Genomic DNA, 20739 nt, shown 5'->3' with positions numbered 1-20739 from the left:
TAAACAGAATAAGATTTTTTTTTTTTTTATCATGACACAACATAATACACAATTACATATCCATTTATGCGTAATCAACCGATAATTTCGATTAATTACAAACTTAGTAAGTAAACAAAAAGAATTAACAAGTACGTAATGGCGATCCACACAAACAATCATTATTAGAGAAAGAAGAAGCTTCTAGATGATCGAAGGGTGACCCGTTTGGAATCGAGCCACAAAGGTGATTATGGCTTAAATCCAAATGACCAATGAACTTAGCTGATGATAATGATTTTGGAATTGAACCTCGAAGATTATTGTATGATAAATCCAGATGTGTGAAGTACGTTTTTGTGCAAAATACATCTGGTAATTCTCCTTCTAATAAGTTTCTGCTTAAGTTTAAGATGTTTAATCCGCTGCTGCTAAGTAGATTTGTGGGGATTGAACTGGTGATTTGGTTGGAATCGAGGTTTAGAGTGGAGAGAACCGGCATTGAACCGAGCTGAGCTGGGAGTGAACCGGTGATTTGGTTCATTGATAGATCTAGATCGGCTAACCGGCGAAGTTGAGTGATTGAGTTAGGGATTGAACCTGTAAGTTTGTTTTTGTTGAGTAGTGCTCGGCTCATCATTCCGAGTTTTCCGATATCGGACGGGATTTCGCCGGTGAGTTGATTGTTGCTGAGTTCGAGGTGCTTTAGTTTTCCGAGGTTGACAATGGAGGCAGGAATTGAACCGCAGATTTTATTATCGGCGAGGTTTAGAACAGTGAGTTTACTCAGCTGACCGATGTTTTCCGGTATTTGACCGGTGATTTTGTTGCCGATGAGCTCAAGGATTCGGAGATCTGGTAATGAAGTGACACAAGCCGGAATTTCGCCGGAGATATCTTTCCAGTCGGCGACGATGAGTGTAGTGAGCTTGTCTAGTTTGCAGAGAGAAGGGGAGAGTGAACCTGTCATGTAACCAGACCGGCCGGCTTTCTCGTAAATCGGATCTTCGGATTCTCCCCGAAGAACAATGTCTGCAACCCGTTGAGTAGTCGGGTCACAACTAACACCATGCCAGCCCTGGCAACAGTTGCTGCCGGTCCATGTGTTGAAAATGCCCAAATATGGCTCCTTAAGAGCTGCTTTGATATCCATCAATGCTGCTTGGTCCGCCGGCAGACAGGCATTTGCCGGTAAAGTGACGGCGGCCACCACCATGAGTGTGACCAACAATGTTACTCCGGTGAGACTCATTTCTCCTCTCTCTATAACAAAATCCAGTACTATCACTCTGTATTTTTCTATTTACAGAGTGTTTCTTCTGAGTAGTATAAAGAGGATGAGAGGTTATATCTATATATAGGAAATATAAAAGTATTAAAAACATTTTTGAAACTTAAGGTGAATTATTATTTTTGTTTTGAATCATATTTTTTTAATTGATTAATTAAATTTTAATATAATCTCCAATATGTTATATCGCTATCTCAAACTTTTACAAAAACAGTTACTCTTAATAAAAATTCAAGAAAAATATTGAAAATGCTAAATTTAGCGAGAATTTAAAGATATATTTTTCATGTTGCAAGATGAAATGATGTATTTAAATTTAATTAATCAAATAACAAAATATTTTTTAAAATGTATATAGATCCAAAAATAAAATTAATTATTTATTTATTTTTATTTCTTCCTTCATTTTGATTCGAATATATTAAGCAATTTTAATAAAAAAGAATACAATACAAAGTATAGTTGTCCATGTACGTAGTAGAGAAGAGGGGCACGTGAGGGGTCAGTATTATATTGCAGAGAGTTGGAAGCAAATTTATAATGTTGGTTTTATAAAGTTTTTCGGATCTATTATTTGGTCACTTTTTGTTCTTTTAAAATTTTATTTTCCTTCTTAAAGTGTTGGCTCATTTTCTTTTGACAAAAAAAGGCCCCTACTACAAAGAAACTAATTGACATAATGAGAAAATTAATTTATTAATAATAATCAAAATTCTAACATTTACTTATATAAGTAAAAATAGCAAAAAATAATTGTTATACAAATATATTTTAATTAAGGAAACAAGTAGTTCAAATCCTTTCTATTGGAAAATGAGTACTCTATAAGATTAAATCATTCGGTTAATCACATGTTTTTTTTACTCACGAAAATGATGCCTTTAAAGCAAACTAAGAGTAGGGAAGGGACTATGGCCGGCATAAGCTCACCAATTAGAATGCGTGACTGTCTAGCAGATTTCTTGAGTGTCCGAGTTTATGGCATAAAACATTTTAATATTTTTTTAATATATAACTGATATTGAATTTTCTTATTTTCTTCATATAATTATTTTAAATATGAAAATCCTGAAATTGATGAAAAAAGTTTTTATTTAAACAAAAGAAAAAAGCAATGATCTATATATGACTATATCAACACTATATGAGATATTGTGGCACGTTGGCTCATGTGCAATAGAATTAAACTATTGCACTATCTTCAATTATTTTATTCTTTTAACCTTTTAGACTTATTCAGCTAACTGTCAAAGATTCACTGTTGTTCAGCATTTGCATTTTTGAAGGAATCCTCAGCCTTTTTCTTTTTTCTTACTAATAATTAATAATATGATAAATTATTAAAGACGATGAAAACTACATCTTCAATCTCAAATTATCTGTTGATTTTCTAAATTAATTCTTGAGATAAGTTAGTATGGAGAAATTAAGTTGTACCATTGCATTAAAAGTGTACAACCACCGACAGAGGGAAGACTATTCTTGAATTCATTCATATGAATGGGTCCAAATAGAAATTAAATGAGTCTTAATTTGTTGAAAATAATTGACCTGAAAATCATGCAGATATTTGAGCTGGATTTTGGGGTCATTAATTTGTTGCTTTGCTAGCTCCACATGAGATTGTCCTTAAATTATTTGTTTTTGTACATAAATTAAGCAGACAAAGTCATGACTTTGGAGTATATTTTTAGTTTGCTTGAGTTTATATATATAGTAACTAACTGTTATCTGCATAGTACCAATTGATTGATTTGGACGGGCGAAAGGTCCAAAAATATTTTTATTATATCATTATAAATAGTTCAATTTTGTCTCACTATATATATTTGTTTTTTAATTTGTTCCTTGCCTTCACAAAAGTTTAGTTTGAAATAGCTTAATTTTACATATATTAAAACAAAAAAACTAATTTGTTGTGGTAAAGGATTTAAATGGACCACAAATATAATTGATTGACTACTTAAATTTTTATCTTATTGGTAAGAATTTCCTTTTTGTCAACCGTCAAAAAAATCGAAAACAGATGATATCTACCTATTGACTGACGCACTTAATAAGATGGGCACATGAGCCTATACATTGATTTACGAAATCACACACTCCTTATTAAGCAGAAATAATAAGGGGAGAACGAGGAGGAAAAAGGATTTGAAATGTTGGTGATAAAATTTACTATATATATTACAATACAATACAACCATTTTCATTGTATGCAAATAATGAGATTTTTTAGACCAAAGAACATCACATTTTTGGGATTTTTTGGAGTGGTGCTTTCATTTTCACTGTTGAAGAGAACATGGAAATTGTGTTGTCTGATAGAAACAGCTAGCTTTTTGCCCTCTCACTCACATGCAAGTATCAAGAAGCATACACATGAAGATGCCAGAATGGTCTTTTCATATACTCATCCTGTTTAGCCATTTTCATTTCTCACATTTTATACCAACACCATGTTAGCAAAACCTGGAGATTTTAATTCATCCTTTGAGCAACGAAAACGACATTTCTCAATGTATATAGTAATAGTAATGATAGATTTTGAATCTAAAAAAGATATCAGTGCAGAAGATGGCAACACAAGAAGAGTGAGAACTCAATAACTATGATATCAATACCTTATGATCTAGATATGTTGATCTTTTCCTGTTTGCTGCTTCATTGTGTAAGGCACATAGGATTTGTAGAAGTGCAATATGAATAAGTTTAAGCAAAAATATCTTCAGTAACAAATGATGTTTCGGTATCCATACAAGTATCAGGTGGACACTGAAGTTGTTCATAGTTTATTTGTCGAGAAGCTTCATATACAGCAATACCAACACTTACTGATAAATTCAAGCACCTAACATATGTTTCAACCATGGGAATCCGTAGGGTTCCTCCTCCAAGAGATTCACTCTTGCAATCAAGAAGGGCTTCAGGAGGTAACCCTTTAGTTTCTGACCCAAATACAAGCCAATCGCCCTTTTTGTAGGAGAAGTCCTGCATCAATGATACTAGAGTTAAACCAAATTCGCAATATAAGGAAAGGTTTGTCTATATTAATCCGGCTTTCATCATGAAAGGTAGTGGACAGCATGAGTCCCCTTTGATTAACATAGTGTGTTCCATTAGACAAGAGAACTGTTGATGAGAAAAAGCAACAATGCTTGGAAAGAACTGTGAAGAAACTAGAGGAAAGTCTTTGGCTTGTAAATAAAAAATACTTTCGGAGCCAAAAAGAACTCCACTTTAGCCAGATTCTTTGAAACATTAAACAAATGAGTTTTGTTTTCTACCTATTCCTTGTTCTATTAGAATTTCCTTGGTGCCTTCCACCTCCTACTTCTCCAACCTCAGAAACCAAATAAAAAAGGAAAGAACATGAAAGAGAAGACTACAATTTCTTGTATGGAAAGAACAGCTAAAGTATTTCCTGGTAAAATGCTCAACAATCAATCAACTATAACTCAGTTCCAAACTTGTTGGAGTCAAAATTGAAGAACGGAAGCAAGCAAACAGAAAGGGAAAAGTAAAGCAGAAAGAAACTGAATTGAGATGCTCAAAATCATTTGAAATTCTTAGAACACGAAAGAGATTGGAAATATTGAAACAGCAAGAGGTGGTTGATCAAATCTGTAGGGTCTCACCAAAAAGAATTTAGAATTGGGCTAAAACTAATTTAGTTCAAATAAGTCTTGCATCCAAGTACTTTAGCCTATCTCAGATAAACTTGAGGAAAATCTGCAGCATCAGCATTAAGCGTAACATATGAATCCTCACCTACCATATTACTCTATTTAAACTCATCTTAGACTTATATTATATAAAATAAAAGGCACCAGAAGTTCTTTATGTTTTCTACTGATCTGTAAATTGCTGAAAAGCTCAGCTCCTTGAAAGCATAGGACGTAAGGTGCTAACATGACTGAAATATATCCTCAGCTACTAGATGTATCCTGAACAAATCTAATTCTTCCATTGTGCCCTATCTTTCACTAAGTCTGCACAGATTCAAGAAACTGTTGGTCCTCGGAGACAACTTCCTTCCAATGATTTTAGGTCTACCTTGTTCCAACATCATAGATTTTACAGTGACAGCAAAAAGAACATATCTCTTTATCAACAACAAAAAAAAAAAAAAGCAAAAAGAGGATTTCTATGTTTTCTTTCAATTCAAACAGAATAAATTGGTCTCATTTGGCCAAAAAATTTCCTAGGCTAAAAGCTGAGAGAACTATATGAGTAGAAAAAGTATATAAACTCACGGAATGTGTAGCTATTCCTCTCTTTGTAAATGCCAACAGCCTCTTTTCCCCAGCCTGAAGAAAAGGAAGAAGAAGGAATTTAAGTCTATGTTATCTGAATGTTTTGGAGCTATATGAATAGGGTATTTAAGAGACCTGTCCCATGAAGTACTCCCTGAATTCATCCCAGGACCGATGCACTTTGACAACAACATATCTGTTGGGAAGAGTTAACAGTTGAAAATTTTATGAAAATCGACAACTTACAATTTAGAGGTCCATAGATATGAGCATTATAGAGAACTCCAAAATTTGAAACACTGACTGGCCGAAGAAATGATGAATTCAGCAAAACAGACAAACAATGAGTGCTGAGAATTGTTATCCCCCAAAAATATTGTTAAAATGCACTTCGAATTTGACTCAAACCCAAAACTAGCTCAAGGGGTGAGGATTGTCGAAGTCATATTAAAGAGACCATTCATCCCCTAAACAACTGATGTGGGACTCTTCACACACACCTCATGCCCAGGGATGGAAATCCGGAGTGCGAACAATTTAATATAGGAGCCCAACATCGGAAAACAAGAATTGAGATGGGTCTTGCTCTGGTACCATGTTAAATGGACCTTGGGCCTAACTCTAGCTCTTGGGGTTGAGTTAGGCCCAAACTCATTTATCATGGTATCAGAATCGAGCTCATCCCAATTCATTATTCCTGATGTTGGGGGTCTTATATTGTGCACGATCCAGATGTGCTGGGAGTGCAGGGGTTGTCAGAGTCCTACATTGTTTGTGGGAGGGAACAATGAACATGGACTCCATATATCGTCTTGGACAACCCTCTCGGCATGAGCAAGCTTTTGAGGTTGACTTAGGCCCAAGGTTCATTTTTTTGATATTCTACGGTTTCATAACAATTAGTACGAAAAAAACAAGAAAATATGATGAAGAGTTTCAGATATCTGTACATCGCAGAGGAACACGCTCCTAGACCAAAGAGTATAAAAATTCAAAACAGTGAACTGCTAAAAGGATACGGCCAATAATCAAGTCCAGCGCGCTTCAACTTTGTATTATCAATTGGAAATCCTAATGGCTGCAGAAGCAAAGAAAATTATGAATACAAGTCTTGATGTCACAGTTATAGGAGCTAAATAGATTTTACAAGTAAAAAATAATAGCTATTCTACCACCATGCAAGAAGTTACTAAGATATTTAAATATGTATTGATACCTCAACTAGGTGCAGTCCAACAGCTGATGCTGCACAAGTTCTTGCTATGCTTCCAGTGTTTCCAGGTATCTATCAGTACAGGGAAATAGAAGAAATATAACCATTTAAGTTGTTTTTCAATCCAAAAGTATGTGTTCTAATGTTTATGTGATAGTTTCCCTTATTATGAAGATGAAGTAATAAACACACCATCAAAGAGGAAATGTAAATATCCTATAGCGTAGAATGTTAAAGCTGTATGATTTACCTATGAAACATCATTATGTAACAAATTGCAGACAAAAATACATTATCTCCTGCTGAACCAAACTAATGGAAACTGTCAAACCTCAAACTGTATCAAAGCACTGGCTATCAAAAACTTATAATTAATAGAAAAGAAAACTCTTTAAGTTAGAAAAATAACTTCATTAACTAAGGAAGACGGGGCCAGAGGGGTTGGGGAGAAAGAGAAATTTCCTTAATTTGTTAAGGTAGAGGAAAGAAATCGAAAGTTTCTCAAGACGGATTAAACAAACTGAAAAGATGGTAAGTCAGGACAACATGCTTGGCCACTGGAGTCATATGCTACCTGTTTTTGTCACCTTCTCCAGTTTAAATACCACACAGAGGGAAAATTTGGGGAAGACAAACCAGCTAAGTTAATTAGGTCACACGATATCCTATCAAAAATGAATCTGTATACTTAGATGGTACAAACCCAGCCCGTTCTAAAATTTTGACATTTGCCAAGATCTAAATAAAAAATAAATTAGCCCAGTATGAAATTGTGCACAATACTGCAAGGAAATAGCCATATTGGTTCTCAAGAAGAGATACCCTTGATTAGAGATTTCTCTATGAAAAATATGAATCAAAGTTTCAAGAAAGGGAAAGAGAATAAGACCTTGACCCACAAGAGGATCTATTAAATTACATAGTTTGGGCTCCTAGAATATGACACCCTTGGGGCTTTCTATTTGATTTTATCAACAGTCACAATGAATTGGGATTTCACTGTTGATCCAGGTTGAAATATCCATATATGCAGGACTTTTACTCAAATCTTTACTGATACAATACATATTAGACGAAAGCTGCACGGCTGAACAGTCTAGACAACTCAATTTTCTACAAAATAAAATGTGCTTGCATTATTTATTTTACTCTATGATTCTTATCAGGAACGCCACACAGTAATTTATCTATAGTAACCATCAAGATGTCTTTCTTTTTTTTATCCGATAACAAATTACATATACACCACAGGAACAACTACAATCCCGTGTAAAAAGAACATATGAACATCCTGTAGGTGACATTTCAATATGAAGTCATGCCACTTGAAACTAAGCATCGTAATAACATCTATTTTTTGCAATCAAGCATCAACTACAGAGAACAGAACTTCTGAAATCCACTTTATCTCTTGTCATTTATACATACAAAAGAAATTGTTCCCTTGATTTAAGTTGAGATTTTCCAGCAAAGAAAATTCCCAAATTCAGTTCAAAATGTCATTAGAAAAGTAAACAACAACAATAACATATGGAAGGACCCACAAGTACGGTCTGGAGAGGGTGGGTGTATCCAGACCTTACCCTCTAGATGAAATTAACAGCATTCTAGAGTCTAGACCACAATGATTAACAGCATTCTTGAGTTAAGACCACAATGATTAACAGCATTCTTGAGTTAAGACCACAATGATTGAACACATTCTAGAATCTAGACCATAATGATTTTAGCAGAGTATATTAGAAATATCAACTATCTTTACCAGGATTTATTGCTGTCCGACAATGATCGACTTGGAAGACTGAAATTCAAAAATGATAAGGAAAAACACAGTATCATAAAAGCACAGAGTCAAAAAGTGAAATATTGATAGACTTTGTTGCTCTTGAATTCATTGCTCCATGAATTGGCAAGTGAGCTTTTCATTCAAATGATTGAAAGTTGAGTATTGAGAGGTTTAAGTCAATTTCCAACCTGCCTATGGATTACAACTAACAATAAAGTATGTGTTTATAGTTAATGATGTATGTGTTGTCAATAGGCCAAGACACCAGAACCAATCAATAGTTGTGATTAGGCCAATACAAGAAGAACAGAAAAAAGGAAATGGACAATCCAAATTTAATCTTCATCATCTCATTTCCGCAATCATGACTACAATTTCCTTTAATTGGTAAGATTGCAAAATATTGTATTGGAAATACAACCATGTAACATGATCAAAACTAGTGATGTCACAGCACCCTTTCTACCCAGTTTAGACACAAAATACTTGCAAGGATGAACCAAATCCCCCCCAACCCAAGATGCACCAAACCAAAGAGAGGGCAACCAGCTTCAAACCAAACTAGCCCAGCATACCGCCCTTGCTGAACATAAATATTATTAAGTAAATGAGAAAATAATGATACTTTCCTAAAGTACAAGGATTGATCTTGCAAGAAAAAACAGAACTAAATGGAACCACTACCATAGTTCTTTCTATGAGGCACACATTACAGTTCCAGGAGGACCGGAGCCCTAGCATGCTTCTAAAGTTTTGCCTCTTACCACACTTCTTTTTTCATTTGAAAGTTAAAGATAGCGACATATTTCAGCTCAGGCAAAGAAAAGCAAAGGAATCTGACAGATTGGAGAAGAGCCCAAACCTACACAAAAGGAAGGAAATAAAGTAGATATGTGCTAGCTTTAAAGCAAACAATTGTAACCGCGTACTGCAATCCCAAAGCCCTTTAGAGTTGAGCAGACATCCTAAGATACGTACAAACAATAATCTTTTGTTGGATTAAATCCAAAAGGCAAGCCTCTAGATCAGTATCAACCCATAATTATAAGATATAACAATCCCTTGCATCAATAACATGTTAACAGTTGCAAAACCAACTAAGCAGCTCAAGAGAACAAAACTATGATACTTAAGGTTGCAGCACCTGAATATTTTTAGCCTCTTGGTTGCTCAAAAAAAGAAAAAAAAAACTTTGGCATCAGTTAGGGTGTGTGTGGTTTGAAGTGAGACACTAAAACAGAATGAGACACTCACGGAAAGTATGTATTAGATTGCGATAATACTATCGTTACTTCTAGCACAAACTACACTAACGATTTGCAGAATTCGAGCCCATCCAAAAATCAAGAAATGCCTAATCCACATTGCACAAGTAAGCAATTTGATTGGAAAAATTATATTGAACTTTCCTTGTAGGCAGGAACATACTCATGGTCACAGATTTCCAATTTCAATTCATTATAACTGTGAGGGGTGTATCCAACTACTTAAGAGTTGCTTGTCAAGAACCTTAACTCTTTATAGGTTATAAAAAGAGAGTGTAAGATCTTAATTCCACTTATACCTGCTACTAATAGTTTTTTACTTTGTCTATGACGCATTCCAGTTCTTTTTCTAGTTATCTTCACAATGCAATCCTAAAACTATCTCATTGCACGTCCAAAGCTAAACGAGAAAGACAATAAAAATGTATTGTTCACTACCTGAGGAGAAACTAACACAACTTGCAGGAGTTTATTCTGAGCTGCTACACCTCCAGCTCCATTAAGCATAGTGCTAGCATCACTTCTTACACCTGCAAGCGAATGTCAATCTTCACGAAACACAAGCTGGGGCTCAAACTATCAAAATTTAAGATTAACCCAAATCAGAAAAAAGAGGAATAAACATACATAGAGAGCGGAGTGGAGATAAACGTGAAGAGGAAGATAAGAGAGGGAAATGGAGATTGTGCACCACTTGGGGTAACAGAAGTGGACGGAAAATTGAAGCTTTTGCCCGGAAATGGAGAGGTGAAACTACGGTGTTGAGGGTTTTCAACCCAGCTCGCTCCATTCCGGCAACACTCTCCGGCGACTCCAAATGCCAGTGTATGTTATCTCTCACACCATTATCAATTAAGTAAGATGTCTCTTTTTTTATTTCGCAAAGAAAAAGCACAAAAATTTTCTCTCTTTTTCTTTTGTGAGCGTTTTCATATATGGAAAATGTTTTTTTAGAAAGAAAAAGAAGGTTAGATTTTAAAAAAAATAAATAAATATGAATAATATATTAATTTTTTATAGATAACTAAGCAAAAATTATTGATGCTTTGTACAAAAATTTAATATCACAAAATTTATAAAATAATATTTAATATTTATTCGTCATTAAAATAAAAAATACTACTTTTTAATTTAAAGTGGGTCTCAGAAACTTTTTATTAGAAAAAAAAACACAACAAAATCAGATTATTTAACGAGCAGTCTTTACTCCATTTATGATAGTATCGTTAAGCTGCAAAAAAGGTCTCTACACATCAGCAATACTTGCAAAAGTTATTTCATTATTTCTTAGCCATAGGACAAGTCACAAAAAGATAATCAAAATTAAACTATTACAACAACACTATGTTTTTTCAATAATCTCCTAAGAAAGAAAGAAAGAAATTTTAAAGAGAACTCAGCGATTTCTTGTTCATCATTTCCTTATCGTAAACTTTTCAGAGTTAGTACACATCCATGCTAGTGAGTCTTGTTCTTCGGTATCCTCTACTACTCCAGTTACATTCTGTATATATTTATAGACATCTTCTGATAGTAATTGAAGCATGAAATCTTCATTCCAATGTCGCTCAATCATCAACTGATTTACTTCATCTACATCAAAACTGTTAAAATGAGAAAGAAGTAGATAATAGTAAAGAGCATAATAAAGAACACTCAATTGTGTTTAGTAATCAAACCATACACTGAAATGACCACACTTTGGTTCCCACCAAATCTGTTGGTAAATACAATCTCTGGCTTCTAACATAAAATTCCAAGTTTGAGAACCTCCATTCTATTCTACCAATTGAAGTCTATGTTTCTTACAATATTTATTCCATATGTATGCAGTGCACATTGATTTTTTAGTTCAAACAGTCCATCAAAGCTTGACAAACATTGCTTTGGACACATTTAAAAGAGATCTAAAGCCCAACCCACCTTTCTCCTTAGGCATACAAATATTAGGCTATGCCCTTCTTAGAGTTCCATAGAAATTTAGCAAACAATTTATGTAAATCTTGAATGACATATTTGGGAGGTGTCATTGCATATAAGAGGTATATCAGAATACTCCACAAAATATTATTAATTAACACAGACTTACCAATAAAAGATAAAAGTTTTTCCTTTCAAGTCTGTATTTTGATTTGAACTCAATTAATCATTTTTAATTTGATTTTAGCAATTTATCCTTTTGCTTCTCGAAACTATTACTATTTGATATTTTTGAAGAACCAAATGAACATTAACCTCAAATATTAATTTTTAATAAATAAATAGTCATTGTAGAAGGGATAAACAAAATTTAAAAGGTTGAAAAAAGTGAACATATAGATAATCTTAAGGTTTAATATTTCGTGTGATTTTCTTTTTCATTTTATCTATAGTAGACTAACACTTTGTTTGGATCATTGTTACACATTGTATTGTATCGTTATTATTCCTTTAAGGTTTGTTTTGATCATTACTTAAAATGTATTGTATTGTCAAATTTTATTGTTACGTAACAATGAGAAATTTCATTTTTATGAAACAATCGATTTAGTGTATTCTTATTGTTACTTAATTTCTTTTTTCAATTTTATCATTCCTTAATATTTCATAATACTATTTTACTCTTACCCTTTATTATTTAGTTCTAGTCAAACCTCTTACCATAAGATAATTATTGATATTTTAATAAAATTATAAATTACAATACAATACAAATAAATCAAACAATAAAAATATTGTTAAACAACAACAAACATTATAGTTTAGCCAAAACATTATATCTATTATACAGTACAATAAAATAGAGTACAATATCATATAGTACATTATGAAACAATAGGTAACAATAATTCAAACAGAGTTAAATGCTTTTTTATAAGTAGTCATGAATTGAAATTTCGGTAAAAAAATTAACTACGAGACTTATACTTGGATTCTTTTAAGGGAAACTTTCGCAAATAGTCATTATAATAAACTAAACTATGCTCCATAGCTATAGTTTACATCTCTACGGATTATAGCGATGTTTGCATAATTCACGATTTTGTATAACTCGCGGGTGAGTTTATATAATTTGTGAGTACGTTTCTATAATTCAGTTATTTTTGTATAGACTTGAAATAACTAATCTATACAATTACAACATCTTAAGTGTACACATTTATACAAATTATATAATGGAAAATTACATTATACAAAAATTATATAAATTTTGAACTATACAAACATGCGAATTATACAAAACAAAAAAGTTGAGTGGCGTACTTATAGTTATAAGTATGTCGTGAATTGTATAACCATCAATCCATAAGTCAATACCTTAATAGTTCTTTAACAGTTTAGCTTGCTTATAAATTAATAATCTATAAATTAAACTAATAAATATCAAAATGGACCGAATCAACCTATACACAACCTAGAAAGCAAAAATAAACTATTTAACATATTAATCCCCAATTTTCATTGCTATAGCGCCCAAAGTCACGCGTTCTCTCCTCCTCGTCCGCTCGTTTAACGGACGTTGCTTTCTCCCCCAAATTATTCATTACCAAATACTCCAATTATTTTTCTCTTCTCGATCTTCCTTTAGGGTTTCAATTTCATTGCTTTGTTCAGTCAATTCGGTTTACGCTTGCTGATTTCGGGATCCACTTTTCATTCTCGATTCCGCAGGTAGATTTATTGAGGCTGATGTTTGAGCACTTCGAGCTTCTTAGTTTTTTTTTCTTCTTCTTAATTCTATCAGTTTAGATTTTCTGACTTGTGTGGATTTCTTGTACGATTCTCTAGATGTTTGATTTTTATTTTATTGCGTGTGTTGAAGTCTTAGTTTGTTGGATTGTGGGTTGATGACTATAGGGTTTCAATTAATTTGATCGAAATTATAAATTTCTTGATGTTTGTGCTTTAATGTGATGTTATGATGCGTTTTCCTTGATCAATTGTTAGTATTTCAATCTGTGGAAGTTTGCTTGTTGCTGTTGATTTCTGTATTTCTTTTTTTATGGTGTGATTATTTCTGGATGAGTAGGTATAGACGCTCAGTTGTTTCATATAATTGGGTTTAGGTTGGGTTTGAATTGACTGGATGATCTGTTGCAGAGTTGTATTTTATTTTGGTCTAAAGAAACCTATTTGAACTAAGCTGGAGCATTACTAGAGTTCCTAGTGTCCTCGTAAAGAAGATCAAGGACATAATTTTGCTATATGGAATTGTAAATGGGCTGCCAGCACAGCCTTCGTGCTGATGACTAATACATTGTTACAGTTCTCGAAAAATTAGCAACTGTTGCATAAAGAGTAAGGTAAAAAGAGATAGTACCATCTAGGAAGGATTTTGGGTGGAGATTTCCTGGGAAGTTGTTGTAAAAAGTGGAAGTCATTTTCGGAAGATTGTGTTTGATTGAAGAAATTGAAAATATCATTTTATGCAAAATTTGGTTCTTTTTTGTTGTAGTTGAAGAATTGTGAAGGAAGTTCTTTTACCCAAAAATCGTCATTCACTAACAAATCACTAGCAAATCTTATAAAACTACAACGAGCTAAACATGTCTTCAACTTCTACTAGCCTTATTTTCTTTTTAGAACCAAAAACTTTTTTCAGACAGATCCAAGTGAGCACTTTAAGAAGGAGTTGGAAGTAACATTACTCGCAATCGTTACCTGATTGTTTTTGCTGCTATGGTGTTGAATAACTGATTGATTACAAGGCAACTGTAGATGAGCAACAGCTGATTTTTTAATATGATCTGACATGTGGAGTTATAAGAGATATTTAAAACTGTCTATTACAGCTTTTGAAGGTAAGGTGAATTCGTGTATGGTTGAGGGATTATAAGTATTGGACTTGTACTTTGTCTAAGTTCCTATCTGCATCCATATGAATGTCTAGAAAGTTATAACTTATAAGCCTTTCATTTTTTTTGGATATGTGAAGTACACAAAGGAAAAACAAACATTCTAGCATATGTTTTTGCCTGAACGAGTATAATAATCTAAAATTAAGAAGAACGTGCTTAGCTATATGCCTACATCTTCCGAGTCCTACGACTTCACTAACGTGTTAAGAAGTCCAGGAGGGGATCCTTGACTTTCTATAAGCTGGTCGGAGGAAAATTTACCTTTCCTGTCCTGGTTTACTTTTCCAGTCTATCAAACATACCTAATCCCTCTCCTGCACGGTCTTGTTGCTGATGCTAAAAAATCTCAGGGGAATGAACAACCTGCTTTCCTTTTCTTTTATATTGAATTCTACATTTTCTTTTCTGATTTCAACGATGGATTTGAGAATGCAACTTGGAATGTAAATGTGATGTTCACTTACAGAACATTAAGGAAAGAAGTGATAACAAAACCATTTAGTATCTGAATATTTGTTTACAGTAAAAAAAACCCATTCAATATCTGAATCTATTGTAAGAGTGCTTGTTGAGCAGTTACAGCTGGCAGAAAAGAAAAAAATTGGTTTTTTTCCTAATGGAGAAGCCAACAGATTCTAGCTTATTTGTCAACGATGGTTCTTTCATGGAGAGGTTCAAACAGCTTCAACAGGAGAAGGAAAAGGAGAAATTGAAGGGTTCATCATCAAAAGAGTCTAAGACAACCTCCAGTATATTGGGAGCTTCAACTCCGAAGGCCGTCATTAGTAAGCCAAGCTTGGAATTTAAAGTTAACTCTTCGCGGAAAACTGCCACAGTTGCTTCAGGTGGGAAACTTGCATTCAGCCTGAAACAGAAATCCAAAATACCTGCACCTTCTGTCAAGCTAGGTGAAGATGAGGATGATGAGGATGAAAAAGATGCTGGGAATTCTTCAGGAGATGGGCCAATTAAACGGCAGAGGGTGGAGGAACCTCGTGCTCTGCACCAGCCTCTTAGACAGATTGATGTTGGTAAATACTTATTACAAATATTGGAATTTCGTTGATGATAACTCCTCCCTCTCTCTTTCTGTCTCTTTATAACTGAATAAAGTATAGTTTTGCTCATGAGTCATGATAATTGATATCACATGTTGGTTCTTTGAACAGCATTCTTAGTAGCTATGTATTTCCATTCTTAGTTGCTATGTATTTTCCTTTCTTTAATTTTCTGTTTGCTGGCTTGATTTTGGGTCCACCCTCACTTTTCGAGGACTTGTCATTTTAGCCGAGGAATTTTTAGAATTCATGGAATGATCTTAGTTCTTGACCATTTTGAGAATTTGCTTTCTCTTGATGGTCACACATGAGGTAATTTCTTTTTGGTTTGAACCACATAATTCACCTAATTTCTTGTGCAACTGGTGGCATGGGTTCTCATTTACTACTAATCTGTCATGGAAGTCTTATGGTGTAAATTTTCGAAGCCCTTCATTAGTCAAGATTTTACCATTTTGTTTTGTACTTTGAGGATATTCTCTAGGCATTGTGGATAAGAACTAGACATTCTTGAGTTACTCTTGTCTGATCGTGCAGCTTATATCTTAAGTCCCTACCAACATTGGGGGAAAGAGATGTTCAATGAAAGATTTGGAAAATGCGGCTACAAGAGTAATTTATATTCACTTGTTCATGCTCTTGGTATTAATCAGTGCTTTAAGTGACATGCAGCACCAAATCCCCCAAGTGATCCAGCAGTGAAGAAAGTTGCAGACAAATTAGCAAGTTTTGTGGCTAAGCATGGAAGGCAGTTTGAGAATATCACTCGCCAAAAAAATCCGGGAGACACGCCATTTAAGTATGAATCAGAATCTTTCTGGTCTCTTCATGTAGAATAGTCACATAATTTATTATAACATCGATTTTTTTACGATGTAAATTGCCATGGGTTGTTCTGTCTTCTCAAGTCACACGTATGTGTGATTGCGGTCATGTGACATCATATCCTCGAGTTCTGTTGGATCTATTGTCTTCTTCTTTCTTTTGTTGCCTCACTTCCTTAAGAACTGGTGACCACTTCTTGTTCTTCCCTTGCCCTTGCTTGTTTAATTCTCTACTTTGTCTTGGTGTTTGGAAGCTCTTTCTTTGCTAAAATTATTGGTCTCTTTAGAGTTTTATCTAATGAGCTTACTTAACTGGAAATTTTATCTACAGCCTATTATGAATGGTTAGCAGTCAATCATCTAATTTCTATATTGTTTATGACTCTTGATATATTTGCAGGTTCTTATTTGATGAAAGCTGTCCTGATTACAAATACTATGAATATCAGCTTAGTGAAGAGGAAAAGGTTCTATCACAGACCAGTGAAGCCCAAACATCACATAGTAAGTAAAATTTCTCCACATGCATATATTGTTGGCAGAAGCCTAATCAACTTTCTGGTTAAGTAGTGCAGGATGTTTCTAGCTTTCTGCGTTCAGTTGGCCATGTTTAATATGCATTTTATGTACTGTGTATAGCTTGTACGCACATGCATTTAGCTGAATAACTTGAGGTTATTCAACTAAATTGCCAACTTCATGTTTTGAGCATCTAATGTCTAGTTCATCTGGCTTTGCTTGATCGACATGACGTTTCTTTGTGGTGATTCTTCCATATTATTTACTTGATTGGCTTTTGCTGCTGCAGGAGCTACTAGTACTGCTACCCCCAGCTCAACAAGCAGTTCTCATAGGTCACATCAGCAGCATTTGAATTACCAAACTCCTGCATCAGCATTGTGGGGAGCAACAGAGAATACAAGTTCTTCAGAACCGGCTGGAAATGCTGGTAATGTCATTTATTCGCGAGTCTGTATGTGTATAGTGACTTGGCATTTAGTTCAGTGTTATCAAAGGCGAAAAACACAAAAGAACTCTTAATATCCACTGGGCTTTAAATGCAAAGTGCAAATAAAGTATAGGTTTTAAGGAAGAGGCCCAAAAGGAGAAAAAATATAAATATGTATGTGTAGTCCAAACCTAATAACTATAAGTATGAATAACAAATAGACGGACAGCATTATCAATAAAAACAAATAGATGTACAAAGAAGTCGAAAATAAATTACGATGAAGGGAGATATCAACGGGTTAGTGCCACCTCCTGGAAAATTTGATATCATCTGTGGCTATAATTTGTGCACCTTCTGCATTTCATCAGATTGTCATATTGCCATAACTTCATTGGATGATGGACTTCATGAAATTGCACTGAAAAGGTTTTCAGTTATGCTTGGGCTTATACATGTATTGTCTTTGCAGGTCATTCAAGCGGTCCATCGGGGTCAGATCCAATAGCGATGATGGAATATTACATGAAGAAAGCTGCAGATGAAGAGAAACTGAGGGCACCGAGATCATCGAAAGATGAGATGCCTCCACCTGCTTCTCTCCAAGGTTGGTCACAAATTTTGTTTATTCTGCTGTATCTATGTTCTGGTTTCCTATTAAGTTTAACATCTTAGGTACCTGAGCTCAAAATAGGTGCATGCATTGTTTATTAAAATATGTGCAACTCTTCTTATATCTTATTTTGTGTTGCAGTTCCAGGAAAGAAGGGTCATCATATGGGGGACTATATCCCACCTGAAGAGCTTGCTAAGTTTTTGTCTACCTGCAACGACGTAGGTGCTCGGAAAGCAGCCATAGAGGCAGCAGAAAGGTCGAAAATACAAGCTGATAATATTGGCCACAAACTTCTATCGAAAATGGGTTGGAGAGAAGGTATATTTCCCTCTACGAAAACATGGACCTATTTGGGTGCAAATAACTTGGACTGGTAAATTTTTTAGAGGAAAAGGAAGATTTCCCCTTTTTAATAGGCCTTTTCTTAGGGGCGGAGCTTTTCAATTTTAAGAGTTATGTTGAGTTTAAGGGGCACGAGGTTAGGGTTGGGTTTGTTCTGCGATTGATGAGGCTACTCCTCAGGTCTGGGCACATCCTTACCTCATCTTGTTTATTCAAATGTATAAATGCACTACTTGTAGCAAGTTGTTTTGGTAACTAGGTATCCAAGTGACACTCTATTGTAGGTAATTTTAAGGAGTTTCTAGTCAGAAAGTATTAGCCCAGACCGCACTTGTGGGATTCCATTGGGTATGTTGTTCTTGTAGTCAAAAAGTATTAGTCTTCGAAATGCAAATAGTTCATGTTTAGGAGCTACATGCCACAAATTCCTATGGAGTCTTAATCTTAATGCGGAACTGCAGGTGAAGGACTAGGGAGTTCTAAAAGTGGTATTGCAGATCCAATAGCAGCTGGCAGTATAAAATCAAATAACTTAGGTGTTGGTGCTCACCAACCTGGAGAGGTCACTCCAGAAGATGATATCTATGATCAATATAAGAAACGGATGATGCTAGGCTACAAGTACAGGCCAAATCCACTGGTATGTGCTCTATCTCCTCTGTAATTGAACCTTTTTATGGTATGGAACTTCTCCTTTTCATTTAGGTTTGTTATTTATGCAGCCAAAGTACTCTATAATTTTATTGAATACAGTTTGCATCAAGGGAAATTAAAAAAACCATTGCAGTAATATATGAGAACAGAACTCAAGGAACCATCTTGCCATCGCCTTCTAAGTAAAACGATAGAAACTTTTATGTATCAAAAGATAAAATCCTTTCCTCCACTCTATCTTTGGACACATGACCATAAAGTAACTTGTCACCTAACAAGAGGGAGGATCCTGCTTACTCAGTGTATGTGTAAAAACTCTAGCCTCACATTCAAGATGACTTCCCGTTCGTTTTTCATTTCAGGAACTTGTTTTTTGGTTTAGATAGAATGGAGAGGGAAAACATTAAATTTTTATTATAATTGGAACCAAGACTGATAAGCTGTTTTTGCAGAACAATCCGCGGAAAGCATACTACTGAGGCAAACTGATTGTCGTCTACCCGGGCTACCTCTGTATTGGAGTCACTTGTGTTTGTTATAGCTTTTTCTTCAGGAAGACAGTATTTAGAAGTTGATGTTATTCTGGTTTACATACTACTTCAAAAAGTTTGAATTCGTTGCATCTAAGATATTGAAATGACATGTATTGTGAACTCCGATACATCTTTCGCCTTGTGGTCTCTTGATTATTCAAAATTTCACTTGTGTTATTCTGTTGTAATTGTCAGGATATGCTTTGTTACTGGAAAGTTGATGATGCTGAATATGAGTGTTATAACCTGCTTACTTTTTAGGTGTGAATTCATTGATTTTGTTGAGATAATATTTTGCATTTGCATAAATTGCTATTGTACTATCTATATAAGAATACTCCAGAGTTGTTTGAAAGATAGTTGTCTAAATGATTTTTTTTAGAGATACTTTTGAAGTTGTGAATAGTGGCACCAAATTCTTCACAAAGCTAATATACTTTGTGGTATTACTTATTTAATCATCCGCTAGTCATTGATGGTCAATCATGCTCCAAATTCTTATCTAACAAATCAAAGGTACAATATCATCTTGTTACTTATATGTTTGGTCTCCCAAATCACTTTGCCAAATTTCATACTCCTTTTATGATATTTTCGCCATCTTTAAATCCTATGTTTGATATGTAACATTATTTTTTTCTGGGTAATTTATCCATATAAGGGTACGTGGAGAACAAAAAAAGATGTAAGAATGGGATGAGAATAAAAGTAAAATGGATAAAATTAATAATAATAGATATTAGAAAGGAAAAAAAAAGCAAAAGAGAAAAAGAAAGGTTCACATTCACAAGATTATTTTTTGAAGAAATAAAAGCATTAGAGGATAAAGACAACTTTTTCTTGGTCTTTCTTGGGTAGCTTCATATAGTGCCGTAGAAGGCATGTGTGTATGAGAAAAGAAATGGAAAGCAAGTGTCGGCTGTAAAGAAAATAATTTATATAATATATTATATTTTAATGTAATATAAACATCTTATAATAAATTATTTATTTTATCAAATTATGCTTTATATTTTTAGTTTTTTATAGTAATATCGTTCTTTTAACCCAAATGAGTTTAGAGTCAAATCTTAATTGCTTATTTTATTTTATCAGTTTAATTATTGAAACGGGAGTAACGTCTACTCATATTCAAGTT

At 34.1% G+C, this 20739-nt stretch overlaps 3 protein-coding genes across 4 annotated transcripts; 1 reads left to right on the top strand and 2 right to left on the bottom strand.

Annotated features, from left to right (window-relative positions):
* On the bottom strand, positions 1–1613 carry LOC101266265 (DNA damage-repair/toleration protein DRT100). The gene has a single exon (XM_004229562.5). The coding sequence runs from the start codon at positions 1229–1231 to the stop codon at positions 125–127; it is 1107 nt and encodes a 368-aa protein (XP_004229610.1). The 5' UTR covers positions 1232–1613; the 3' UTR covers positions 1–124.
* A 2340-nt stretch (positions 1614–3953) lies between these two features.
* LOC101265962 (uncharacterized) lies at positions 3954–10751 on the bottom strand. Its single transcript, XM_004229561.5, has 7 exons — positions 10415–10751; positions 10226–10317; positions 6740–6808; positions 6543–6601; positions 5659–5719; positions 5524–5577; positions 3954–4258 (listed from the first exon to the last, which is right to left on the bottom strand). The coding sequence occupies exons 1-7, from the start codon at positions 10575–10577 to the stop codon at positions 3980–3982; spliced, it is 777 nt and encodes a 258-aa protein (XP_004229609.1). The 5' UTR covers positions 10578–10751; the 3' UTR covers positions 3954–3979.
* A 2411-nt stretch (positions 10752–13162) lies between these two features.
* Positions 13163–19854, top strand: LOC101265475 (SURP and G-patch domain-containing protein 1-like protein). 2 transcript variants are annotated; one of them, XM_004229559.5, is made up of 9 exons: positions 13163–13438; positions 15202–15656; positions 16356–16482; positions 16908–17011; positions 17316–17456; positions 17929–18063; positions 18211–18390; positions 18876–19054; positions 19521–19854. In XM_004229559.5, exons 2-9 carry the CDS (start codon positions 15242–15244, stop codon positions 19545–19547), a joined length of 1308 nt encoding a protein of 435 aa, XP_004229607.1. In that variant the 5' UTR covers positions 13163–13438; positions 15202–15241; the 3' UTR covers positions 19548–19854. The 2 variants fall into 2 exon arrangements, with proteins under 2 accessions (XP_004229607.1, XP_010324325.1); XM_010326023.4 differs by lacking the exon at positions 13163–13438 and having other exon boundaries at positions 13489–15656.
* Positions 19855–20739: the final 885 nt, after the last annotated feature.

This window comes from Solanum lycopersicum, chromosome 1, assembly GCF_036512215.1.
Source record: "Solanum lycopersicum chromosome 1, SLM_r2.1".
Lineage (NCBI taxonomy): Eukaryota > Viridiplantae > Streptophyta > Magnoliopsida > Solanales > Solanaceae > Solanum > Solanum lycopersicum.
Note: the sequence above shows the minus strand (reverse complement) of the source record. Positions and strands in the feature narration are given on the sequence as shown.

Bases quoted from the DNA above. Each gene is read 5' to 3' on its own strand.
- LOC101266265 (XM_004229562.5), bottom strand. From the start codon at position 1,231: ATGAGTCTCACCGGAGTAACATTGTTGGTCACACTCATGGTGGTGGCC.
- LOC101265475 (XM_004229559.5), top strand. From the start codon at position 15,242: ATGGAGAAGCCAACAGATTCTAGCTTATTTGTCAACGATGGTTCTTTC. The intron at 17,012-17,315 runs GTAAGTAAAATT...TTGCTGCTGCAG, and splicing joins TGAAGCCCAAACATCACATA to GAGCTACTAGTACTGCTACC. The intron at 18,391-18,875 runs GTATATTTCCCT...GCGGAACTGCAG, and splicing joins GAAAATGGGTTGGAGAGAAG to GTGAAGGACTAGGGAGTTCT.
- LOC101265962 (XM_004229561.5), bottom strand. From the start codon at position 10,577: ATGGAGCGAGCTGGGTTGAAAACCCTCAACACCGTAGTTTCACCTCTC. The intron at 6,809-10,225 runs GTAGTGAACAAT...CTGTACTGATAG, and splicing joins TTGTGTTAGTTTCTCCTCAG to ATACCTGGAAACACTGGAAG. The intron at 6,602-6,739 runs GTATCAATACAT...TTGCTTCTGCAG, and splicing joins TTGGACTGCACCTAGTTGAG to CCATTAGGATTTCCAATTGA.